Consider the following 27,611-nt stretch of genomic DNA (forward strand, 5'->3'; position numbering starts at 1 on the left):
GGGAGCTTGTGGAGTGCTCGAGCACCACGCTGGGACCACAGAGGATGCTCCTGTGGAGAGACAGTGGGATTATTCAATTCATCAGTTGACATATCTGTTCCCTTCTGTTGGACCACATGGCTTAGACTGGGGACTTTCTCACTGTGTGATGTCTTTGGGAGGATTTTTATTTCTTGCTTTTAAGAAAAACTGGTTAATTGATGATGCTGTAGTGTCGTGAGCCACTGGCCCATTGGCAGCCAAGCGAGAGGCAGTGGTGCTGTGACCTTCCAGGACAATCCAGCAAGGGAGCCGCTCGCTCGGGGGCACAGGAACACACACACACCATCACTTACACACCACCACAGGCATAGGCACACACATCATCCCTCACTCACCATCACACTCACACACTATCACTCACACACCCCCACCATCACTCACACACCATCACTCCAGCACATGCTTCCAGCAGCTCTTGTAGGATCACTAATGACAAAGAAGTGGGAAGAGTCTTTTTTTGGTGTCACAGACATCTTTTCATAAAAATCCTTTCTTTAGGATTTTTTCCCTTCTGAGAAGCTGTGGCCTCAGCAACAAAATGTAAACAATGGTTATCTGCTGCTGTGGAGTGTAACAGGTGGATCCATGATTGGTCTCCTGTGGATGTTTGGATTTACTGACCACTCACAGCAGAGCTGGGTCTCGCTCTCTGCTGAGACACAGCCCTTTGTTATTCATTCTTTTCTATTCTTAGCTTAGCTAGCCTTCTGAGAACTTTTCTTTGTATTTCTTTTTAGTATAGGTATAATGTAATACATATCATAAAATAATACATCAAGGCTTCTGAACATGAGATCAACATTCTCACCTCTGTCTTCACCCTGAAGACCCTTGTGACCACTGTCACAGTTTGGAGTTCTGAAGAGCTTTATTCCAGCCACACACAGAGGAGCCAGGGACAAAAACAAAAGGACCATGGAGGGTCCAGGGTTAAATATGGGGCACAGGGGGTGGAGCAGAGCATCAGGGCCAATGGGCTGAGGGCTCAGGGCGGGGCAGGGGCGGGACAAGGGGTGGCAGCCAATAGGGTAAAGGGGCGGGGCACTGCAGCAAAGGTGCCAATGGGTGAGCAGGGAAGGGAAAACATTCCAGGGAATGTGCATATAAGGAAAAAGGGGCGGAGAGGCCAACGGGCCAACCAGGGAGGCAGAACTGGGGTACATTTGCATGCACAGCAAAGCATCCTGGGAGAGGATTGCTCAGTTGCCTTGAACAGGGGAGATTTTTCCAATTTGGGGTCTGTCCCTCCAAGGAACCATAATGGATCGTTTGTCTGTAGGGCCACCGGCCTTCACTACGTACATAACAGAAGATTCCTCACAGATTTTATTTTAATAATTTATAAAGTATTTTCACTTTGTGTTTTCTGTGTCATGTTATCGTTACCTTGCCTGTTTTCTGTATTGCTTAGGTGTTGCATTTGCCTTTCAGCCTTTGGGTTATTCTCTTCATCTTGAATTCTATTGCCTTTCTGTATGACTAAATCCATCTTTATCATCTTTCTTGGATATCTTGTCCACAGTTGCTATGTCTGTTATTGATATGGAAGGAGAGGAGCATATATCTGCTGTCTTTATACTTTGACCAGAAGCAATTTATTCAGCATTTTGTTAAATAGGTGAGGAACGGTGCAGGAAGAAGGCAAATAGAATATAAAACTAATTGACTTCCAGGCTATGTAATGCCCTCTTTTGATAGGTTTTTTGAATTTTATATTATTCAAATAATTATTATTGAGCTTCTCATGGTCACTGTAAGAGCTTTCTTCCCTAGTTTACATTTTAAGGCAATTTGCCCAGAATATCTGTAATAAAAAACCTCCTGCACTGAAAATGTAATTGAAACAAACTGTTGAGAGCAACTTCAGTGCCTAAGAATTTCAAATTATCAAAGCATTTCAAGCTCTCTTGTACTTTTTTAATTTAGAAGAGATTAGAGTTGTTGCCCTGAATATTATATAACAGTTTAGAACTGTTCTCATATAGGAAATAAAAATGCACATACATTTCCAGGCTTTTTCTTTTTTTTCTTATGCTATGCTATAACAAGTGATATTTTGTAAGGCTACTTTTGGTCAAATTGATCTCAACAGGTTAAAATATAAAATGTGGAGGTGAAATATTGATGGGCTGCTAGATGAGAAGCCTGATGCTAGATTTTGGATTTGGATTCAGAGCTGTGGGCTGGTGCTGAAGGGCTTTGAAGCCCACTATCCCAAAATACTCAAGGCATCATGGTTTTGGGGCTGCTGCCACGTTCCTGTGCGTGGTTGCTGCCCTGATCTTGGGGCCCAAAGCTGCCCCCTCCGAGCTCTCCCTCAGCCACTTGGCAAATGGGCACTTCTTGTATGAGATGATGTAATACAACCATAAAAGAAGGGAAGGCGCCTTTCCTTTGCTAATTTGGAAATGGTTTTATTTCACACTCTTGGAGAAACAGAGCAGCTGTTTTGGGTACCTGCAGTCTAGTCTCATAATCTAATGCTGTGAGAGCATTTCACGTTTTGTAAGTGCATTAATTTGAAATAGATCAGAGTGAGATATTATGTAGCTATTACTAGAGTTATCCATATTTTAAAGATGCCTCTTCTCATTGCAAATTGGCAGTTCAATCAGCAGTTTTTAAAACCAATTGTCACTTACAGTCTAAATTCAGCATAAAGCTAACAGTTATTGGAGTGCGTGTAGAGCACTTGGAGATGGATGATGTAGTAATTGTGGGATGGTTGTCAATTTAAACATTCTTTTGATTAATATTGCACTGTCTCTTGTTACCTCATCAGACAGAAATTCTGAAGGTCAGATTTTTGTTTCTCAAATTCTTAACCCTGTGTTATTAACTGTAAGAGAAGGTAGTTAATACAATAGATGGAAAATTCACTTTATAGTTACTTTAGTTTTATTGATAACTTTATTATGTCAGTCCATTAATTGCAGTCATCCACTGGCTCATTTAAAATTCATGGGCCAAATTCAGTTCCCATGAAAGCACATTTAACTCCCTCTGTAATTACATGAGCCATATTGCTTCCATAGCCTTCATTCAGATTCTGATCAGCATTTCAGCTTCAGCTTGGGTTCTCCCTGATATTGTTCTGCACTTACAGAGTGTGGTTATTTGCAGAACTTTTATGGAATGATTGTATCCACAGTGTGTTTCTGTGAATGGGGGATTTTTTTTTTGTCCTGCTGATTAACCAGCATTTGTCCAATTGGGAGGCACAGAGAATGTCAGAAATTATTTGTTCACATAAAATGTTGATTGAATATTTATGAGTAACTCTGAAAAAAGAAATCCTGCATTGATTTGGAAGCCAAGGAAGGAGCTGTGTTTGTCAGATAATTTACTTGAAATCAGCAATCAAACTAGCTCTCAGCAAGACTTGATTTCAGTCTAAACCTGAATATATTTACAAAGTGGATGTATTTCTCCCAAAGACATTATGGGATAGTAGAGATTTTAATCTAGGGTGGTTTCAAGAGCCAATGGCTAGAAATTAAAGCTATTTGGATGCCCATTGGGAATATGGTGCATATTCCTGTCAGAGCAGGTCAGTGGCCATCACAGGAAGTAATTGTTGGCATCATCAAAGCTGACACAACTCTGTAAACTATAATTTAATACAATACAAATCGTTGCACTCAGAGGTAAGCGCATGGAAATATGGAGTTTGTGGCATGTAGGGGAGCAGAGTGGAAAACTGATGATTCTTTTTGGCTCATGAATCCGCTGACATGTCAGCCAAGTGGCAATTGCAGCTAGGGCTTCTTGGAATTCCAGTTCAGCTGAGAGGGTTCAGAAATAACACTTGCTTGTTACAGTGGATGAATAATGGTGTGCCTTTAAATAAATTGGCGGCTAGGGGTTTAATGTGTTTTTCTGTATAGCTTTAAAAACAGTTGTTGAATTTCTTGAATTAATTTTCCTTTTCTTTTTTTGTTTTATCTCTCCTAAAGTGTGATTGCACAAATTGTACAGCAATAGCTGTGTTATGCCAGGCCTGTCTGCTCAGCTGGCTGTCCACAAAGGCTCGAAGCAATCGAGTGGAAAAGCTGAGGAACGCATTTAAGTAATTCTGGTGTTACTACAGAATTAACTTTGGGGTTTTTTGGCTGGGAACTGCACTGATTGTGGACATTGGAGCTTTGTTGCTCTTGCTGTGTTAAAGACGTAGTGATTTGTTCAGCATGCATATTCCATTTCAGCAGTTATTTTTGGTGCTTTCAAGCTCTCAAATTAGCCTTAAAACTGTGAAGTCTGCATTGACTGACTCAAAAATGGCAGTTTGGAAAATTAAAAATAGCAGCACAGCTCATGAACTCTCTAGTTTTGGTAAAAATAACATATTTTAAAAAGGTAAAACTGGGGTTACTGCATTAAACTTGGAATTTTTTAGATAGTGCTGCTTTGCCTTTGGTATGGAGGTCTGCAACCAAAAGGGCAGGGACAGAATTCAGTATAGAAGAATTAGATCATGGTAAATCAGAGCTTTAAATTTAATGTTGGTTTGGAGGTTTAATTTGATTTTCTCTTTTATATTAACACAGAATCAAATCCGTAAAATTTTTACTTGTCCTTAAATGTGTTTATGCGGGGAATTCTTCAATTGTTCAAATAGAAATTATCAAATACCATTGCATTAGAGGGATACAGTGTGCTAAAAAGGTTTCCTTTGTTAAATTGTGCCTGCACATGTTTTCTTTATATGAGACATATTTTGGGTACCAGCTGATCTCAGGGTTGTGTGCTGGCTGCACTGCTGGATCAATTATCAAATTATTATCAATCATAGTTTAATTTATTTGTATCCAATGCAGTCACCTTTCACCTACTGCCTTGAATTAAACATCTCATGAAGTTTAACCTCATTCTTGTTAGCAATTATGAATTAATTTGGGGAGGAGGGGGTTAAGCATTTCTGGAGCATATTGTTTTTTTCCCCTGATGGCATTTTTAAATTCAGTATGATAGTAACGAGAGTCACTGTGAGTGTCTGTGTAAAGATAGACAGACTCTTGGGACCTTCTTGAGCGCTCAAGGCACATTTAAATCTGAGCTGTCAAGTGAGCTGCATGTCATTCTGCCAGATGTGTGACATACATGGTTAGCCCTCTGAGGCACCGAATTTCCCCACTTTCAGCACACCTAATGATTATGGAGTAACTGTATCCTGCAGAGTGCCCATTTCTGGCTTCCAAATATCTTCTAATATCCTATGTCATGTGTTCTCAAGTAAGTTAAATGTGCCCTCTGCAGACTCAGCTTGCTGCATCTAAATTTGAAGGAATTCTGTAATTTGATCAATATTCCCTGAGATAACACTGTAGTTAAGGTCACTAAGAAAAAACAACACCACCTACAAATACTGTGTCAGGTTAGATGTTTGCTTCAGCTTCTTTGGCACCGCTTAGACTTCTAAACATCAATACTGATTAACTTGTTTTGTTAATTAGACATTTACCTCTTAGGATTCTTCCTGTCCCTCCAACTTTGTTGCTCTTCAGCAGTTTTCAGCCTCGTTCTTATGGGAAACTATTTCCCACAGTCACAGAATGTTTGAGGTGGGAAGGGATCTCTGGAGTTCATCTAGTCCAACTCATCTGCTTAAGGAAAATATCTCATGATACCTTATTTTCCTATTCTGTCCACAAATGCAGATGAAACCCAGTTCATCTTGGGCAAGAGGAGTCCCAGATGTGGGAAAATAATTCAATCTCTTCCCGAATTTGCCAACTCAAAGACAAATATGTTGTCTGGACAGGGGTGAAAAAAGGTTCCATGATCTCAGCCCCATCACTTCCCCAAAAGGCTAAAAGCTCTCCAAGACTTGAGATAGATATAAAAGAATCTCTGGTATTTCTGACACTTCTTTAAAGGAGCAAACCAATCATTAAAGAGTAGAGTAACCCAATGAAATATTTCATCTTCAGTACCCAACAGTGGCAGCAGTCAGTCAATAATGTAAATAGCAGTGGGGATGAAGCCCCCCAGCTGATCATGAAGCATAACCTCTGGGTGCTTTGGGATAACAGGACAGTGACTAAAGCTCTAATTTCAGCAAGCCTGGCCCAAAGATTTCAGTCAGTGCCTAATGAAATGCTTCGCAAGTAGCAGCTATGAAATGAGTTTAATAAAATAATAATTAATTCAGGCTTTAAGTGTAAAGCAGCTGCAAAAAACGTCTGAGAGATACTTTGTGCAACAGGAGAGTAAATCTGGTGCCCCATATGCTATAGAGAATGTGAAGTTAGTTTTATTTAGAGTGTGCTCAGCCCTGTACCAGGATCAGGTACATCAGTGTTCTTGAGCATCTCAGATGAGGATGTAGCCTGTCACCTCAGCTTCCCATTCATCTCCCAGATTGTTCTATGACTGTTGAAGGAACAAAATTTTCTGGCACCTTTTTTTAGGGCTGATGCAATCTAGTTCATGAGGAAAGGCTCTGTTGGCTTGAAGCATGCAAAGAGATTTCATAATGAATGATCAGGACTGTGGGTGGTGTGAATTTCACTGTTCCACTGTGTTCCTGCAGTGAATCTGACAGGTTCACAGTCACTGGGTGAGTTGCACTGGAGACTGACAAATTTCTGCCCTGAGATTCTGCTTAGGAGGCTGACAGCAGTGGGCTTGGAAAGGAGCATGCTGAAGGAATAACTTGCAGCTGACTGTAGTTGGGTCCTCCAGGTGTGTAGCTAGGGGAGATCTGGGCCAACAGCTTGTTGGCTAAAAATCTGATGCTTTACTTCAGTCTGGTTTAGTCAGGGGGAAAAGCTACATACAGTTAGTGTGGTTTGGGGTCAAACCTAGCTCTGCTCTTCTGGGGTTTTGCCACACTCATTCCATGTCACAGGTCATAACAGCCCAGCTGGGACAAGGACAGGATGTGAACTGCATCTTTCCTGAGCTCCTGCACAGGCTCTCTGGGCCTTGGAGCTGTCTCTAGGAATTGAGAGGGTCACTGTCCTCCCTCTGCACATGGGGCAGGACTGCAGTGGTGTTGTCTCCTCTTGGCAGTGTGCTAGCACAGCATTCCCTCTGTTGTGGGCATGGTCCAGTGTCCCCTGGGAAGGAGGGGACAATTCCATTCCACTAATTATTAATTAATTCCCAAACCAATATTTCTCCAGAGCGTGCCCCTGCCCTCTGAGGGAACATCTAGCTCTAGAGTGCCTGTGTAGGGCCGTAGATTTGAGCTTTAGGGACAATCTGCACAAAATAATACAAATCACTAAATAGTTTATTGTACACTAAACAATTGTAATAATCCTTACTAGTGTTTCTATTCATATGCAAATTAAGAAGCTAACAGTAGACATGAATGTTCTGTTGTTGTTGGTTTAGAACAATCAAAAGGATATTGTAAAATTAATTTACTTAAAAGAGTCTTGAAAGAACTATTATTTATATTGTGAATATTCAGTGACTTTTAATTATGAGTGACTGATGTGCCTAGTTTTTGTATTAATTCTAAACAGCAAGACAGCAGGCTTTTTATTTTCTTTAAATCTGTGTCCTGTTGATACTGTTATGGGATAATCTACTTCAGATATTAAAATAAAACCTCCTAAGGCATGCAGAAAATGCAAGGAAAAACCTGACATAATCTGTCTTTGGTGCTGAAGGCAGCTCAGCATCACAGCCCAGTGGTATCTCGGGGCCTGGAGCTTAGCAGAGCTATTTTAGCTATTCAGTGTTGTACTTGAAGGTCATTTTAACATCCTGGGTTTAGAGCTGTTGGTTTTATTTTGCTGCCTCATCCATCTGATAAGCTGCTAGTCAGAAATCTGAGCCTCTTCTGCTTAGCCTGCGAAGCCCTGAGTTGATATCTAGCCTTCACTGCATGACTGAGTGGCCTAGAAATGAAATTAAATGAAATGAATGAAAATGGGGGGATATATCATACCATTTGCATGATTAAGCAACATGCCTTTGCATATCACAGTATTTGCAGTTTCATTTCCTGCCAAGGTTTACAGCCTGGTTTGTGCAAAGGGCATAACACAGAGTTGGGAACATTTGCAGGTGTAAGAGAAGTGAAGCTCGCTCAGCCAAGCACAGTGAGGATTCCCCCACAGCTCAGGCAGTTGAATTAATGTCCTCCTTGACATCAGAGCAGTTTTCTGCTTTTTGAACTACTTTGTTTGTTTATTTGTTCCTATTTCAGAAAATCTTTTAAGACTTAAATACTCATGGTAAGAAATCTTGGTGTATAGTTGCTTCTAGGGGCATTCTTCTTTTCCATCTTTCCATTAAAAATGCCATGAGCACAAAAAGTACATTTAGTGATAGAAATATATTAGGTGATGCTTTTCTTTGCCCTTCTTTTGGGTGCCAGAAGAGCAGAATAAAAGAGGAATCTCTGGGATATGAGCACACTTTTCCAGCCTGAGACACATCTCAATCTGACTTGCAGAGCCTTGTGAACTTGGCAATTTATTCATGAACACAGACAGGATTGAAGCTGCAGCTTCTGCATGAGGTCATAGTGTGCAGAATCCTCATTTAAATTTTAGGTGTGACTTCTTTCTCTGAGTGTCATTTGCTGTCACCCTGAAAACAGTGGAGACACTCCTTCAAGGCATTTGGCAGGCAGGCAAAGTGCCTATTCTAGTAAGGCACATATATTTTTCCACTTGCCTTGGAAAGCTTAAAAGTATTTCAGGGAAGAAATTTTCTTTTAGGATACAGTTGGGATGGATAAAACTTCATGAGCTCCTGTCAGTCTATGGAGAGAGAGCAACGGTAAAGAGTGAAACAAATCAGTTGAAGTGATAGGCTTTATTACTTGAAATACATTATCTACAGCTAAGATATACTATTTTTACTTTTTGTAGGCTACTGTGATTAAGGATTTGCTTGGATTTTGATGCTGTCCATTTAAAATGGGAGAAATTATTTTCTTCAGCTTAATGGACTTAACGTGGTTTAAGATAAAAAATACTCCTGAGTGTGCCCAGATGGGAACAGAGTAACTTTCCTTTGTTCTCTGTGAAAGGGAGACTGCACCAAGCTGCCCCTCTCACCCCTGCCTGCTGAACACCCACAGCACAAACCCAAAGGGAAAGAAAGCCTTTGGTCCTTTATAAGAAGAGAAAAGCTTATCTGTTGATGACAGTGATAATCAACAAAAAATGGTAAATGTGCTCTTTGCTTTGGTGGTTATCAGTCATGCCTGCAACATCAGAATTCAAGCTGTCTCCTCCATACTCTGTTGTAAAGTTGGCTGTTAAGTCATTTAAAGAAAAGCACATCACAGCACAGACATCAGATGTCTGAAATTTTATTCATATTATGACAAAGCATGCAGCTAAACCTGACAGAGATCTCATTTGTTATAGTTTATTAAAACTAATGTTACTGAGCGTGAAACTAGTCTACATATAGCATTTGTCTTTTCTGTCAACGTAGGCATGTATGACATGGTAACCTGAGGCAAATAGTGCCAGGTTTAACTCTGAAAAGTGACAAATTCTAACCTGGGAAAGGACTACAGAAGTACCTACTGAGCAGCTCAAGTGCATTGATACAATGGAGCTTGATACAAAAACAGCTGTTTGTCACTGAAAGTGCAGCACTGAATGTTCTGTGCATGGAAATGCACAATGTACCTGCAAGTAGTAAGCCTTTAAGATGTTGTTCCCCAATGGCAGTGTCTCAGCTGTAAGGCAATTCCTGAAACCAGGTGAGAGACAAAACACTGAAGAAGATTGTCTGTGTTACTGCTGGGCATCTGTGCTGAGTTTCTCTCACATTCTTGTGCTTGAATGAAGTGAAATTCTTTTTCATTCTTTTTGTTTTGGTGTTTGAGGCCCTCTGCTGCACTGCAGAGGCTTTTGTCCCTCCTCACTGTGTTGGAACCCTGGTAGTGCTCCAGACCATTGGTGCTTCTCATCCTGTGGGTCTCCAGAAGGGTCGTGTTCCAACTTTTATAATATCCATAATAAGACTTTCAGAGTAGAATTATTTCAGAGAGGTTGGGAGGTTAAAACTGCTGCTGAAGGAAACACTGCTAATGGGACTAGGTGAAAACTTCCGAGCTTCACTTCTGTCAAAGTGCTCTGACATACTGGGATGTTCTAAGTTATTATTTTAGTTTTAATTTGCATAATAATTTTGGCATTGCCACTGTAACTGAAGTCTCTGAGCGGATTCTTTGGTTGCAGGTGGTTCGACATTTCAGTTTGTCTTCTTAAAGGTGCTTGCACGAGGGTCACTTTATAAACTTAACTCTGGCTGATGAACTCTTGTGATTGTATTGTTCTTTGGGGTGTCTCTGTGGGGGGAGAATATGTCCTTGCTAGTAGTTTAAAAAAAAAACAAAAGAGAGATTTCACTAAACAACTTAGGTTAAAATGTGTTCACTTCCATATAGAAGTTTTAATGTCTCTATTTTATGGTCTTTAGCACAAAGAGTAACTACATTTTAGATGATTTTTTTCTTGAATTTGCATGTGTTGCTGTCAGTATAGTACCTCTGGAAAACTGGCATCAAATGCAGACATGATTCTAAGAATGGGTGAGACTGGCTCATCTGATCTTAGAAACAGATTTGTGATTCCTTTAAGTGAAGCCAGGAGAAGGAAGAGGCTTATGTGTAAAGCTATACCTTTAGGGAGCTGGGGATTCTTCCACAGTTGTACATTAACTACCTGCCTTTGTTCCTGTCACAAAATGATGAAAAATTACAGCACTTGTGGAACACAAGAGGAATTAAAGGACCTCTGTATCCACAGCCATTGCTCACTGCCCTACAAAATTAAACAAGACAGGGCTGGATTACAAAACAAAACTAAATGAATCTGCAAACTGAAAACCTCAAACAAACAAGCAAGAACTTCAAAACCCTTGAGATCAAAGTGTTTACTGTAGAGCATTTTAAGAGGGTGTGGCATTTGGCCGTAATTTGCCTTAATTTATCCCTTGTAGACAAAAAAATTCATCAAATTTAGTTTAGAAAACATAACACTGGTAGAAATAACAAAACTTTTTTTAGAAAAGTCTCAGGTTATACTGCTAGGAGAACCACTTTCTGAAGCGTGGTAAGCTACATGATACATCCCTGGCACTGCATCTTTTTTATTGTTATGCTTATTATTGCTTATTATTGCAGTTCTAAGCACTCCAATAGTTACCCAGATGTCTTTTATATCAAGTGCTCTACAACCTCAGAATAAAACCTTGACTTGATACACTCAGTACACCCTTGACTTGAAGAGCCTAAGCCTACAAAGTATTATAAACAGGAGATTTTGGGAGAGAGGAGAAGGGAATGCTAGAGGGTACTGACAGAGCATTCTTGGATTAATCAGAAAAATTAAAATTACTATTTTATTTTTTCATTTTGAACATTCGGGAAATTCTGTGGAATGGGCAGAGAACAGTGAAGGCTGGCAATTAGGAGCTGGATCATAAGCTAGTAATACTTGCTTGGCTGATAAGTAACATGAGAAGGGTTCAGAAGGGCTTTGAAAATGAAGACAAGTGAGTTTAAGCAGTGTGGGAAACAGAACAAGAGGAAAGATGTTGCCTTTCAGAAAGGTAGCCTGGAAACCGAAATCAAGAAGCATTCAGGGATTTGAAGTGGGCATGAATCTTGACATCAGCGAGGAAACCAGCAAGGGTCAACTTTAAGTGGAAAAGTTGTATTTTATTGCAGGAAAAATAGGCTGTATGGCAAGATTCGATGATTGGGAAGAGGTTCAAGGTGAAGATGTGCATTATATAAACACACAATTATCTGAACATGACTGTGCCCATTCTAATCTGGAGGTCTAGCTATGAAAAGGTAAAAAGCTCTGCTTTTAGAGTTATTGATGCTGAGTTACCAAATGCTTATACACAGATGGCAGTGAACTAGCTCAGATTTTAATTTGCCTGGAAGTCAGCTTTAAAGGACGGACCAGTCCATCAGCGTGTGGAAACAAAAGCTGTTTGTTTCCTGGGGATGTGTGTTGAAGGACAAGAAAACAGGGTAAGAAAGACATGGGATTCTTTAGGAGAAAGAAAACTGTGAAGGTTAAAGAGAGGTTAGTGGGAAAGGGTGAAGGAAACTGCAGATAGGTCCAAGTCACAGGCAACATGTTTTTATAAGGCAACATGTTTTTAAAAAAGCAGGACACAGATGCCAGAATGGTTCTGGATTTTTTGGCTGCACTGTTTTTTTGGGGTTTTGTTTGTTTGTTTGTTTGGGTTTTTTTGTTTGTTTCTTGTCTTGTGGAAGAGATGCAGAGATCTTGTGCAGAGAAAAGAGCAAAACCCAGAGAAACATTAGGAACCAAATCAAGTAAATTTTAATTTATCCAGGTCCTGTTAATTCTGTACTTACCAGAATTAGGAGAACTATGGCAGTAAATATTGAGAGCATATATAAAACCCATGATTGACAGCTTTATTCAATTTAAAAAGTGGAGCTTAAGTAATAGGATTTTTGTCTGCTTGTTTAAAATAAAACCAATGCAGAATACCAAAGTAGGCAAAACCAGAATTAAGTATTCCACTGCAATATGAGTTCATGAATTTAAATTAAAAAGAAAAGATCTGGCATTTAGTACCTGTCTATTTTCTATCAAAATGTTAACATATTTGTGATTTTAAGCATATATTCCTAGCACCACAGTGTATTATTTAAGGTTTCTGAGCACCTTGGTTTTACTACTATCAAATATTGTTGCTTGGAGTTCAGGTCCTAATTAGTGCATGGACATGAAGAAGAACAAGTAGGTCAAATAATCAGTATGCTGGTGCCTTAATTCAGTAGATACAAATCTAAACACTGAAGAGAAATAGTGAATCTCACTTTAATACCATTGAAATCTAAATTAAGGTATTGCTACACTTGGTATACCAGAGCTGTCTGTCAGCTCTTCACTAAGGCAAGATTCAAAGTTAATTGACCCTCAGCATGGATAAAGTATCATCATAATGGTTTTAAAGTTGAACCACCAGGCTGAAAACCTGCCTCCAAAACCAGCATGAATCTTCTGAGGGTTGACCTTTGGTTTAGGAGTAACTTTCTATAATTCTCAGCCCATGTTCTCATGTATTTCCTTCCTGAGCAGTGTTTTAGGGCAGCACAAGACACAGAGATGCTGTTGCTACAGGACAGCACAGCCTCTCTCCTCTGCCACTTCCTACATGAATAATAAATGGGAAAACACTTGATTTTTATCTTAGTGATGTATATGTTTGTGTTGTGCAGAATGCACTTGGATTCTGTTGGGCATTTTCTAATCAGGGTTGGAAAGCTCTTTCTTTCTGATGTATTTATATAGCAAGAAATGCCAGAATAGGAATCAGGAACAATACAAACAGCCAAGTAGAGGCAATGGGAGCTAAGTTTGGATTTACTGGAATCCATCAGACTGCTCCTTAGCTGGAGTTACAGTCAAGTATGAATCTGCTATGAGACTTTGGACCTAGTATGTTAATATATTAATCCTGACAATAAATGACTTCATGGATTCATTTGGAAAAAAATATGGTTCAAAGATGGAATAAAGCAGTGGTGAATCAGGCTTCTTATCCCTCAGCTATTATGCCAAAGGCAAAGTAGCAAATAAATACTGCTGGTGGTGAGCATTAAGTTTGCTCATTATAAATGCAGAGACATGTACCAGTCTCCAGCATGATTTCATCTGGGAACATTGCCACAAGGATTACAAATGGCTTTCAGCCTGAAAATTGGTAGGTACTGCTCTAAACTTGCAGTGGGGAGTTGGCAATTTATCCTTCAGATAATCATCTTGTGTTAAGTTGAACATCTAAGTGTAATTTTTTGCTACATGATAAACCAGCTCCTATGAATAATTTACTGCAACTGGCAACCCACTTCAGCTCTGAAGTCTTTATGAAGTCTGGTGGCTTTTCAAAGTTTAATAACAAACTTGGATCCAAGAATCCCATCACACTCAAAGTCAGTGGAATTTCAGTGTTAATTGCAATGGGAATCACAATTTGACCTTTTAGGGCAAACTTCTCAAGGACAGAAGTTCTACTTGACATCATTGAAAATGCCAAAGCTGTGCGTTTGTGTCCAAGTAAGCAGAGTTCATTTACCCTCCCCTGTACTCTACAGCATCATGGGCGGTTGTGCAGATTTTATCTTAGGTAAGTGTTTGAAATATTTTCACTGGGCAAAAAAATGTTGGCCGAATTACCTTGGGTTTAATTTCTCCCGTGGCAGGTTTAGGTGTGTTCTGCACTGTGCCACTGTGATGCAGCTACATGATATGTGAGTGTTGCACCAAAATTATCCTTCCAGCCCTACGGGAAACCTGCCAAGGTGATCAAGTTGGTGATTTTCAGAAAGAGCAGCAGCACCTTTCAGTTTGGCAGGCCCTAATTGAGTGGCTGGTCTGTACAGTGAGGTCTGTCCCAGCCTTTTGGGGTTGCTCTCTCTGACCAGGCTGAAGTTCAGGAGGAAATTCTGTGGATTGTGCTTAGCATCATCTCCCTGTGTAAAACAGAGGCAACCAAACCTTGTCATAGATCTTTAATATCAGCAAGGAAGTATTCTACATGCACGTGTAGGTTCCATATACATTATCTCAGCTCTAAACCTTTATACATCACTAACTGTTATTTTCTGATTCTGAGCCTCCTTGCTCAGCTCTGCTTTGTGCTGTGCTCCCTCCATGCCCCCTGGCACCTGTGTGTGCACTCTGCAGGGCTTTTCAGGGAGCACGAGCTGAGCAGAGGATGGACTCTTCGGCAGTGAGAGGGCTGTGCAAGTGATATTTCAAGATTTCAGCTGAAAGCAGAATTTGTCTCGGAGGAGATGGGTGGAAAAGAAGAACCAAAAGACCCTTTGTTATGAATTTAACAACTGAGATTTAGGGGAGACTGTGACTCCAAGCATAAACTCTCAGTTTTCTCTTCCCTGCTGATTTGCTCCATCAGGAGAGAGGAGAATCCTGGCATTCCCCAAAAATGAGGGAGGTGTGGCTTGGTGCAATGACAAATAAAGGGTGAAGCTGCTTCTCCTTACTTCTGGAGCTGGTCTGAGTAGCAGTACTGAATACAGCTCTTGGCAATATTGTGAGCTTTTTTGATAGTGTAGCACTCTTAGAAAATGTTAAGCTTAGAATATTAAATAGAAAAAAATAACATTGAGCAAAAATAACATTGAGCAAAAGCTCATCTGAAATGCATGTGTGAAGAACATTTAAAACACCTAATTTTCTCTAATAGTTCCTAGTCATTATGATGATTTCCTGAGAATCCTGTGCAGCTCTCAACTACCACTCATTCATGTTCTCATGAATCCTTTCAATATCCTTTAGATATCTTTTTCCAGGACAAATAAATGTTTTTCTTAAGAAAAAAAGATAAAGTGTTTAACAGAAACAAATATGCCTTGACTAAACCTCACACTTTCACCTCATATGAGGATTTGAGGAACCATTTAATTAGTTTTAATTATGTGATACCAATCTCAGTTTGCTTGTCCTAATGTGAATAGACAGATTATTGGGTAGAGCAAACGGAAATGAAGTGATGGCTTTAGATAGGACACTTCTAGTAAAATAAATTCAAGAAAGCTACAGACTTATTGTTCCTTCAGTTGCATAAAAGGGTATTTGCAAGCCAAGTTTCTCAGCAGATATTAAAAATACTGGAAACAATTTACAAGAAACCCCCACATTTTACAGTCTAGGGGAAGATTGTCTAGGAAGAGTTTAGTCCCTGTATGGTGGTGGGAGAATGCTTGAAGGAGAGGTGGCAGTGCCAAAGGCTCAGGGCACACATTGACTCTGACACTTTGTGGATCACAAATCCTACCCAGGTTTTTACAGAGTTTCTCACTGACAGTAGCGCTGAATTCTTGGAGCTTCACTTTTTGAGAAGGTAAGTGCCTTTTGTCAAAGCTAAGTGATTTCCTGAAGAGAAGTGCTCCCTGCCAGGTGCCCAGGAGACATAGTTGTACATCAATGCTGCTGGAGTGAAAAAACAAGATGGTAAAATGCTGTGGGCTAGAACAGACTAATGAAATGTAAGGAGGCTTATTTTGTTACAGACAAAGAGAGTCGTTACCTGGTGCTTTGGTACCAATATTCAAGCAGGATTCTTCCTGTGGAAATTCAGTAGCTCCTCCGGGAGTATGTGTTTGATGGTGATGTGAAAATCTGTGCTTGTTTTGCTAAGGAACTTGGAATGAATGCTGTAAATCAGCATACAGCAAGTGTCTTGACTGCAGTGGATCGAAATAAATTTTTGTCTAAGGCTTAATCCCCTGAAAAAACACTGCTGTGACATTTGCTGTTGTAGCTCAAATGAAAAGTCCAAGTTCTAAGTAAAAATTTCAGTTACCCCAACAATTCAGAAGTTCATATTTAGTGTTCAGTCATTTGGACTTCTAGGACAGTACTGGAGGGTTGTTCAACAAATCACTGCCCTGAATTACTGCAGAATTTCTGTCCTGTTGTGTTGGTTGATGGTGATGTTTGCAATATTGTAGAACAAATGTGCCAGTGAACTGCATTTCACCTGTATCTTTTCAAGTGTTTTAAACAAGAGTGCCTCAATTGTCCATTTTGTGCTGAAGTGCACTGCAAAACAGCTTGTGTGCTTGTTGATGCTTCTTAAAAGCATCCTCCTAAAGAAGGAGAATGTATTTAACAGCTTGTTTAAATGACAAGTGCAAGCTGTGTGTTTATATAGCTACAGGATGTTAAAGCATGAGCATGGTTTTAATCTGCAAGGCCATACTTCACCTGAAGGTCAATTTAAAATATGTTCCAAAAAAAGGGAGAGTGTGCATAGCTAACATGTACATTTTGAGAGGGTAATTCAGTTCATGTAACTCAGGTAATCTCCTATGGCCTGCTCCAGACAACTAATTTGTGTACCATCCTTAAACAAAGAAACCTCAAACAAAACAAACCCCAAAAAACCAAACACAACCCCAAAACAAAACAAAACAAACCTTCAAAAAGTATTTTGGAAAATGCAAATAAGCAAATAGAAACAGGAGGAAGGTCTTGTATGAAAGCAATTAAAGTATTTCGAATATATGAAACTGTTTAAAGGGATGCTTTACCATGGTTTCATGTTTAGTAGCTTTAGGTTTCAGACTAGAACAGTAATCAGTAATAGCTAACTCTCTTTTACCAAATGGATCTCCTCCCTTCATCCCAACAGAGTTATTGTTGTGTTCTCTCTGTGCAGGGACTGTTAAGTCTCAGAGTGGGGGACAGGAACCAGGGGCTGTTGGTAGGTTTTAAGAAAAGTTTTCTGGCCAAGTGCAACACAAACCAGTGCCTTCCTATTGGCTAACATGCTGCTCAAATTGAATTTTTAGAAGTTGTGTGGTTTTATTTTGATTCCTCCAGTAGAAAAAGACAGCAGTCAAGCTGCAAGGTTGTTCAATGTGTTAAATTCTGAAGTGAAATAAGAAATGGATTTATTGTGCAAGAGACTAAAATGTTTGTAATGATACATAGAACAGTTAAATATTGTCCACATTACTGGATAAGTCAAGCAACATCTTGGAAGAGCCTTGCTGGACAGGCTGCCACCCTCCCACGTTCTGTTTTAGTTTGAGCTTGTGCCACTTACCAAGCTGAAAGGTGCCTTTCCCAACGCTGGGTGACAATTCAGGATTTCTCACCTCTGTTTCCAACTGGCCCACAATGAAAAACACAGTTATATTAGCAGGTAGGCTCTCTTAATTAGCAACCTGCTAATTAAATCTGTGTTTGATTGTTCTGTTCTGTACAGTTTTGCCAACAAACAATTGAGTAGTTCCTCCAGCCAGAGCCATGGCTCTGCTCCTGCCCAGAAGGAGGCTCAGGCTGAGCCATGGCTGCACTGACACCAGAAGAAGCTGGCAGAGCTGTAATGTGAACTGGGTTTGTTCTGTCCCTCCAGAAGGTGAAATGATTACCTGCAGCCTTTGCTTCAAAAGGCTGAGGGGTGTGAGCTGATAAAAACAGCTCAGCCACGAGGGTTTGCAGCCACACTGCTTTCTTTGTGCAGACCTTTAGCCATAGAGTGCACTTCTCAGAGTTACAGCCGAGCCTGCTCATCTGTTTCCAGTGACTGATACGTTTAATAAGAAAAAAAATGCAACCCCGTCTTTATGTTCTTATATCATGTTTTCTGTAGTGACAGCATGCTGAAATTAAATATCCCTTCCTATTAGTTAAAAGTTTAAATAACTGACAATTTCCCTTTATGTTTTCTAGTAGTATTTTCAGGTAATAGGTAAATGAGCTGCAACAAAAAGTTCATCTGTACGGTGTCCTAAAAACCTCTTTGCAAGATCATCTTGATCTTTTAGCCTTGCTCGGTCACTACCTCAGTTTCTCCAAGAAAAAAAGTCTAAGTAGATCATATACATGTCTAAAATAGTTGCTCTTGGCCTGTCTAGAAAGTGCATTCTTAATGTTTAACAGCTTTTTAAGGCATCAGTTTTGTTTGCAGGAATGTTAATAACCTGAGTTGTGGATGCAGAGTGATCTTGTTATAGTTCTTAGAGTTTACTTCACTCATTACCATCCATTCTGGAAATGTGCTCTGCCAGTTCCTTGTATTACCCTGCTCTCCTCCTGTAGGGCATGACTAAACTATTCAACTTTTCTCTGTTCAACCTCTTAAAGCTTCCACTCACCTCACTTCAGCCAGCTCAAGCTTGTTGTTGTTTCTGTGGGGTGAAAACAATGAAACTTCATTAAGGGGGCAAAAGCTTGGATTAGTCTAAACCACTAATGGTAACTTAATTAACTTTAATGCAGCTCTGGCAGGTGACATCTGCCCTGGCAGTGTTACAGGAGGGTAAAGTGGGGACACAATCTTGCCCAGAACACCACCATTTGTTGTGGTTGTATACAATCCCTGCACTGGCTACTTGCAGCATTCCAATTTTTTAAAATTTTATTTATTACAGGAAGCTCCAAAATCTTTCATCAGACCTGGCTTGTTCTGCTTTTCTGCTTTCTCTCTTATTTTACCAGAGTGTTCACAAAGGAGAACACTCACACATAAAACAATTTCCAACACCAACAATGAACAAATACCAGGAAAATCTGGGCACCAAAAAGATTCCCAAATACTCCCAGCATAATTTGCAGTTTCCCTTTTGTTACAGACAAATAGAATAGCTACAGTAAATGGCAGGGGCATTAATTTGGTGCTTCTGTCCACTCTTGTCTGTTGTGACTCTGCCACCACTGAGTTATCACAGACTTAACACCTGGAGCATGATGTTTCCATTTAATCTTTCTCATGGTCCTTCCAAAGAAAAGGTCTGATTTTAGCAAAATAAATTCTATTTGTGATTAGCAATCAGGCAGTCCTGGTATAATCCTGTGTTACCTTCCTGGGTTTACACGTAACCTGCCAATCTGAAAGAGGACATATCCCCTCCATCCTTCCCCTTCCTTTCTTTCTTCCAGAGAAACCTTCCACATATCTTTGCAGTCAAACAGAGTAGAAAGAATTTGTATAACATAATAAACTCATGTCTTTGGTCCCAGGTGTAATCCCTGAGGCCTTTGAGGGCCCTGCTTTGCTAGAAATACAGAGCAGCCAGTGTCTGTCCCTTTTCCTTGTCTCTTGTGTCTGTGTGTATTGACTTGTAAAATGAGAACAAATGCCTTGAAATGTGGCCATTCTGTTCTCTCTCATGCCTGTATCTGTCACCAGTTGCTAACAACTATTTTTTTCTCTATAGTATCTGCTTCGAGTGTGGATTTTAGCATTTGTTTGCAGAAAACCTTAATTTATCTTTCTCTCTGTCCTATAAAAGACTGAGATGCTCTGAACTCCTATGCTGCTGTTCTCTGTTTTTACCTCTCCAGTGAGGTGTTCTCCTCAGATGAAATAGTCTAATCCGAACTGATGGCCATATTCAAGCCAATCCCAGGGTGTCTATCTTCCTCTTGGAAGACCCTCAGAAACAGAAAGAAAAACAGAAGTAAAAAGTCGCATGATGAGACAATAATCAGTTGTATTTGCATATTTCTTCTTAAATACTTAACCAATATTTAAGCAATTAATTCTTAATTTAGACCAACTTTTAAAATGTTGTGTTGCTTCCTGCATGAAAGGAGATAATTTCCAAGCCACTATGGGGTCAGCCTGCTGCCATTCAGCATATTTATCTTTGCCATTAGCTTTTGGGTGAAAGTGCTGCTTCTGTGTAGAGGCCACAAATCCTGTTTGTGCTTCCTGTTGCAGAATGTTTATTACACAAGCAGTCAGCAGCTCCACGTGGGTGTTCTGAGCCCCACCATCGACGATGATGACAACAGATGCCTGGTGGATGTGAACAGCAGGCCCAGGCTCATTGAGTGCAATTATGCCAAAGCCAAGAGAATGAAGCTTTACTGGCAATTTACTCAGGTAATTCTTGCCCAGCAGCCATTTCAGAAAGTTTTAAAGCTCTGTTTGTGTGTTGAAGTGTGAGTAATCTGTTTATTAGCAGTACAGAACTAGATTTATCCTCACTTGCTTTGCACAGAGCCAGGAAGCTCTGTGCAAGTTTAGTTTTGATCCCAATGTCAGCTACCTCAGTAGGGTACAAAACTTGTATTATATTTTCTGAGTTCACCATGAATAGCTTCTAAGGCAGAGTACTGTTATGGGGAGTGGAAAAAAAGGTTATTTTAGTGGAGTCAAATGCAAAGTAACCTATTTAGGAAAGAGGAACAGAAATCTGTATGGTTTTTTTTTAGAAGTAGCTACTCACAAATGGTCTTAGTGGATACACAGTGATAACAGGCTCATAATGAGCTAGTTCTGCAGTTTCTTTTTTAAAAAGGCTCAGGCTTTTACACATGAGTGTGAGAGAGGCAGAAAGAGGCTCAAGGAAAGGCTGAGAGGTGCTTTCACAGTGATGAGAATGCTGGTAGGACACTAAGGCCAGGCCTGGTGTCTGCATTCATAACTGATTTAGAAACATAAGGGAGAGTAAAGAAGCCACAAAAGTTCTGGGGCTAGAAAAGGTGCTCTAACACTGAGGGAGATCACTCTGGCTTAGCTAAGAGGAAATAGCAGGGTGACTCAAGGCATCTCAGTGCTTCCACAGTGCAACACTTCCAACCATTGGAACCTGGTTTGTCCTCAGGGTAACCCATATCCTGAAGACAAAACAGGTTCCAATGGTTGGGAGCCAAAGACAGTCAAATTCTGTTTTTCAAAAAAAGATGAGTTTTTCCTAAGGTAAGTTTAACACAGTGGAACTTTGCCATGTCAGGTGCTGGCACGCTGGTGAATCAATGAAATGAAATGACATTTCTAGTCATTACATGTCCAGTGTGAGTTTGGTGGTATCATAGTTGCTCCTCTGCAGTTTTGAGTCTACAAATCTAGTTGGGTACTCCAGCCCACAGGCTGAGGCTCAGCATTAAAAGCAATTTTTTTTTCCTACATTTAATTTTTCTGTAACATCCATGTGGATTTGCAAATATCTTTTCTGCAAACTCAATAATTTCTTTAATAGCCATTATCCATATACTTTAGGACATTTTTAATACAGTTAGTATCAATCTTGGTGCAGAAAGCATCTGGACATTATTCATTAAAGCATAGTATTAGCTTATTTTGTATTTATACTTGAAAGTTGTCTAGGTCTTTAGGAGGTAACTCTCAAGCAACAGATCTTAAATCCCTAAGTTGGCCACTCAAGGGCAAAGTTTCAATTATATTTTCTCACAAATTGTAACACTATTCTTTCATGAGGGGAGCCTCAGTGTATCCATCTCTGCACTTGAATTTTTTATACCACTTCTAAAAAGTATAATTAAAATTGAAGAGTATTTCAGTAACATTTTAGCATGGTTCACCTCTCCAGTGATTGCACTGTATACCCCAAGGTTTTGGTGACAATTAATGGTTTCTACTCCAGGATACTACTGCTATTTCAAAATACTGATTATGTTAGATCTTACTTTGGGGGCAGGGGACAGCAGTAGAAGGCCTTGATAATTTAGCTGTTAAAATCTTTAAAAATGGGATATAGAAGAATCAGGATTGTTGCAATTCCCTGTCCCAGCTACAATCTCTCAAGGAAGGTGCAGCACTGGTAAACTCAACTCTATGGCCTTTCTCTTCCTTCTGCAAAGGAACATCTCCCTGAGAGAAGTGAAAGCTACTTAGTTGTTTCTTCATGATAAATTAAGAGACAAATGAAAGACTGAAAAGTTTTCTGTTCAAAAAGGATTTTGCTAAGACCCACTATAATTAAAATGTCATTATCGCTCAATGGGGTACATTCTGTAAGTTAGAAGAAAGTTAATGGGGTACATTCTGTAAGTTAGAAGAAAGTTAATGAATGTAATCAGAGCTTGCCAAGATCAACTGATGAACTCCATATGAAGTGCAGCCATTTAGCCTGGTGAAAAGATGTATTTGTGTCGCCATCTTGGAAGTTCTCTCTAAAAGGACTCTTTTCATTACATCCTTAAAGCTCTGGCTTTTCTTTTCCATATGTGCAGTGAGCAGGACTACTGTGAGTATCATACTGATGCTTATATTGCCTTGAAATTTTTGAACTACTAATTAAAATGTAGATGCTGGTTGTAGCCTTTTGTAGCACTTTCTTTTAGCTGGAGCTATGCTTTGACATCTCTGGGCTCTTGAGCCATTCCATGGGAATGTCTGATGGTGTAGGTAAGTAAAAATACAGCAGGGCAGGTGGGGAATTGTCAGAGAAGGGGAACAGGAAACAGACTGACCACCCAAAGTAGGATAAACCAGCTGAACTAGATTTCCCTGACCAGCACAAGAATCTGTATTTTTCCTGACAGACATTTATGGTAAATTAGTTTGAATGAGGAAGCACTATAATCTGAGAGGCCCCACAATAGTCTGTGATGGGACATGGACAGCAGTCTGGTTGATAGAAGACTGTACAGCTTTTAAAAAAAAAATCCTTCGGGTAACACTTTCATCCTCCTTTGTACTGTGTTATCATGAGTGAATTCCACATGGCAAAAGTAGAAGATGGGTTACCCTCAGTCAGGGGACTCCTTGCTTCTGTAGATCTATTAAATAACTATTTAATTAATTATTAAGCCACATCTTTTAGATCAGAAGTATGTGTACACACATCTATATATATATGTTGTGCATATATATAAAATTTTATTTCTTTTTTTTTATTTTATCTTTTACTTTGGTTTTAAAATTTTCAATTCCCTGGCTATCTTCAGTTGCAGGCAGTTGGAGTCAGGCAGCCAGATGCCCACTGTTACTTTGTGGACAAAACTGTGGTTTGATGGGCAGGCACTTGTAGGGAATCACTGCCTCTGGTATCTTTGTCCTGTATAGAAACTTGCATTGAGCATTCAAAGCTTGTAGTATGTGTTTGTATAATCAGGATCTATCTGAGCACATTTCCATGCTCCACAGTTTTGTACAGCTGCCAAATGCAATGAGACCCAATAAAATGTAGGCTTTAGTGGCATTCTTGCTTGCAAAGCTTCTTCAAGTGTTTACAACAGTAATTATGTCAAATGATGTAAATTAGCCCAGAAAAGAGTCCCATCAACTGGGTGGTGTTCAAGAATTTTATTGTTCAGACTGTTTGTCAAGTCTTCTCTTAGAGAAATGTTTGTTTTGGAAATACTTTTATGCTGGAATGTTTTCTAGGTGTTTGACAGCTCACCTAGTTCAGTCTGTCTCATCACTTTTTCACTTAATCAGAACCAAGTTAGAGCTTCCAGCAAAAAGCCCAGTAAGTGATCAGAAATTAGACAAGGCAGTGGAGATAGAGGCAAGAATTATTTGGTAGAAAAAGGTCAGAATTTTAGTAAAATATGATTTGAAACATGGTCTCAAGGAAGCTGCTCGGGCATCATGAAGCATGAGGAAAGCAAAACCTCAGGCTGTGAGCTGGTTTTGGCCAGGAGCAGCTGCAGACACTGCTGGCAGCAGCAGCAGCTCCCATGGAATCCAGGGCTGGGACAAAGCACCAGCTCAGCAGCATTTCTCACTGTGCCCAGTGCTCAGTGTCACTGTCTCCAGAGCTCAGTGAAGCTGTACCCATTGTACAGTGTCACTCTACCCATTGTACAGTGTCACTGTCCCCAGAGCTCAGTGTCACTGTCCCCAGTGCCCAGAGCTCAGTGTCTCTGTACCCATTGTACAGTGTCACTGTCCCCAGAGCTCAGTGTCACTGTCCCCAGTGCCCAGAGCTCCGTGTCACTGTGCCCAGAGCTCAGTGTCTCTGTACCCATTGTACAGTGTCACTGTCCCCAGAGCTCAGTGTCACTGTCCTCAGTGCCCAGAGCTCAGTGTCACTGTGCCCAGAGCTCAGTGTCTCTGTACCCATTTTACAGTGTCACTATACCCAGAGCTCAGTGTCACTGTCCCCAGAGCTCAGTGTCACTGTCCCCAGTGCCCAGAGCTCAGTGTCTCTGTACCCATTTTACAGTGTCACTGTGCCCAGTGTCACTGTCCCCAGTGCTCAGTGTCACTGTCCCCAGAGCTCAGTGAAGCTGTACCCATTGTATAGTGTCACTGTCCCCAGAGCTGTCACTGTCCCCAGTGCCCAGAGCTCAGTGTCACTGTACCCATTGTACAGTGTCACTGTCCCCAGAGCTCAGTGTCACTGTCCCCAGTGCCCAGAGCTCAGTGTCTCTGTACCCATTGTACAGTGTCACTGTCCCCAGAGCTCAGTGTCACTGTCCCCAGTGCCCAGAGCTCAGTGTCTCTGTACCCATTGTACAGTGTCACTGTCCCCAGAGCTCAGTGTCACTGTCCCCAGTGCCCAGAGCTCAGTGTCACTGTGCCCAGAGCTCAGTGTCTCTGTACCCATTGTACAGTGTCACTGTCCCCAGAGCTCAGTGTCACTGTCCTCAGTGCCCAGAGCTCAGTGTCACTGTGCCCAGAGCTCAGTGTCTCTGTACCCATTTTACAGTGTCACTGTGCCCAGTGTCACTGTCCCCAGTGCTCAGTGTCACTGTCCCCAGAGCTCAGTGAAGCTGTACCCATTGTATAGTGTCACTGTCCCCAGAGCTGTCACTGTCCCCAGTGCCCAGAGCTCAGTGTCTCTGTACCCATTGTACAGTGTTGCTGTACCCATTTTACAGTGTCACTGTCCCCAGTGCCCAGTGTCACTGTCCCCAGAGCTCAGTGTCTCTGTACCCATTGTACAGTGTCACTCTACCCATTGTACAGTGTCACTGTCCCCAGAGCTCAGTGTCACTGTCCCCAGAGCTGTGTCACTGTCCCCAGTGCCCAGAGCTCAGTGTCTCTGTACCCATTGTACAGTGTCACTGTCCCCAGAGCTCAGTGTCACTGTCCCCAGAGCTGTGTCACTGTCCCCAGTGCCCAGAGCTCAGTGTCTCTGTACCCATTGTACAGTGTCACTGTCCCCAGAGCTCAGTGTCACTGTCCCCAGAGCTGTGTCACTGTCCCCAGTGCCCAGAGCTCAGTGTCTCTGTACCCATTGTACAGTGTCACTGTCCCCAGAGCTCAGTGTCGCTGTCCCCAGAGCTCAGTGTCACTGTCCCCAGAGCTGTGTCACTGTCCCCAGTGCCCAGAGCTCAGTGTCGCTGTCCCCAGAGCTCAGTGAATCTGGGACTGCTGCAGTGATGGTGCTACAGGGGTCTGGTGGGTGGCAGAGAAGGGGCTGTGGGAAATGAAGGCCAGAGCACCTGGGCAGGTGAGGCCTCAGGGCATCTCTTGGTAGAAACTGCTTGTGGCCATCCTATCAGTTCTCTGATAGGATTAGGCTTGTTGATGTTCTGGAGAAGCAGTACATTCTCAGTGCTGCAACCAGGTTTTTCAGAGAACAAATCCCAAATCTGCAGGATTTTAAGAAGTCTCTCAGTCTCCAATCTGATTTTCCAGCTTTATTGTTGATGCAGAGTCAGTTGCCTGGCCTACAAGTGAAAGTTGTCTCTATGTACTCACCTGGGTGGCAGTGGATTAGTTGGGAAGTTCACTTACCTCATTGAGGCTCCTCCGGAGGCATAGCAAAGGCAAAAGGGGGAAGTTTTTCTGTAATTACTCTTTATCATGAGCTATCCTGATTCTGTTTAGTTGGACAGGGATGTGACCATTCCATTCTAACCAGACAAGCCACGCTCTCACTTTTTGCTGTTGTGAGAAATGCAACAGGGGAGGGCTCTGTGTAAAAAGAGGCAAAACAAAGGACACCAGGCTGAGCTACAAACTTGGGATTAATAATTTACAGCTGTTTCATACTTAGCTAATTTCAGTAATTCAGCTTCCAGTGTGGTTGCCATAGAAAAGTAGGAAAAATCTGCATCTCTAGGGATGGGCACTCACCACATCCTTCCTGGGAGGGAGAAGATGTGCAGGGCCTGCTCTCAGCACCCTCCTGTTCCCATATCTTCTGCATGGTGTGGAGAGTTGTGATTCTAGTCACTGCTGAAGGTTTCCACAGGATGTCTTCCCATCCATAAATGCTTGGAGGGAGTGGTTTGTGCTATGGCCAGAAAATGTAAATAAAATTTGTTGCTGATGGCTGTAGTTACAATATATTATTTCCTAAATATCATAGTAGGAATTGCTTGGGAAAGAAGAGGGAAGACAGACAAGCATATTAATTACTGAGTTGTTACAGGTAGTCCTCAGATAAATATGATGATTTAGATCTTATTTAAATAGGTATTAGATAAGGAGATATGTTTAGCTGTATAAAGAAACAATAGACCTTAAAATTACTGAATTTACGTCTCGTTCCTTCTAAAGGCTTTTGCCTTTAAGTTTCTCTTACCCACCTTTATCTAATGAAAATAAAGGTAGTGCAGTGCTAGGTTACCCAGTGCCACAGCCCAGAGAAGCAAAGGAATGCAGCTGCATAGCAAGATTAAACTGGTGGGCTGGGGAGCAAGCAGAGAATCTCTCTGTACCAATTTCAGATGCCCCCTTGCTGAGCACACAGCATGCAGAAGCAGAGCCCAACACCTTTTACAGCAGCCAAATTCTGATGTCCACTCCTGTTTGCATCCCATCCATTGGCCAAGACACCAGCATACAAGAGAGATTCATCTCAGCAGGGCTCTGTGTGTCTGAGGGAACAGTGGCCCCCATCCCCTTCATCAGATTCTTCCATGATGAGAGCCACAGGCTGGCAAAGCAGCATCATTGATTTGCAAAGGATTTGGATTTATGTGGTATTTCTAACCACAAGGGATGCAAATACTCTCAGTGTGTCTCTGTAGTTTAGGCCATGCTGTACTGCTCCAGAGCTGTGTAATTAGGCAGTGCTGCTTGCCTGGCAGCTCAGAACAGGAAGGGATGGTGATCCTGTTCAAAGAAATTCAGACTTGCATCCTGCAGGAGAAATATAAAGAAAAACAGAACCTAATTATTCCATTAAATGAGCCAATAGACTAGGTTAAGCCCTGTATTTTAGTGAGGCAATCTGATTTTTAAGTAACCAGTGTTGCCAGGTGTGGAGTTTTGAACCTCAGACATAAAAGAGCACTTCCACAAACCCCATGGCTCAGTGTTGGTGTAGAGGTCCAGTGTATCAGCAGCATTTCTGTATTTAGGTCTTCTTTGCTGTTTTTTTTTCTCAAATATTACCCCAGCTCGCCTGTACTTCATATTTGAACTAAGTGGGTAACAGCAGAAGGTGTGATAGCTGGAGG

The 27,611-nt window shown here is 41.1% G+C and overlaps 1 protein-coding gene across 3 annotated transcripts in view; it reads left to right on the top strand.

Annotated features, from left to right (window-relative positions):
• Positions 1 to 27,611, top strand: part of GALNT18 (polypeptide N-acetylgalactosaminyltransferase 18) — a 217,089-nt gene that overhangs the window by 177,828 nt on the left and 11,650 nt on the right. For 2 of the 3 annotated variants that reach the window (XM_054283712.1, XM_054283713.1), the window contains one exon: positions 20,221 to 20,385. The exons of the other annotated variant lie outside the window; for it this stretch is intronic. In XM_054283712.1, coding sequence (XP_054139687.1) covers positions 20,221 to 20,385 — 165 coding nt within the window. The remainder of the gene's footprint in view (positions 1 to 20,220; positions 20,386 to 27,611) is intronic. 3 annotated transcript variants of the gene reach the window in all.

Source organism: Melozone crissalis, unplaced genomic scaffold (assembly GCF_028551555.1).
Source record: "Melozone crissalis strain CALT ecotype California unplaced genomic scaffold, PUWL_Pcris_2 ptg000038l_1, whole genome shotgun sequence".
In the NCBI taxonomy this organism is placed as follows: domain Eukaryota; kingdom Metazoa; phylum Chordata; class Aves; order Passeriformes; family Passerellidae; genus Melozone; species Melozone crissalis.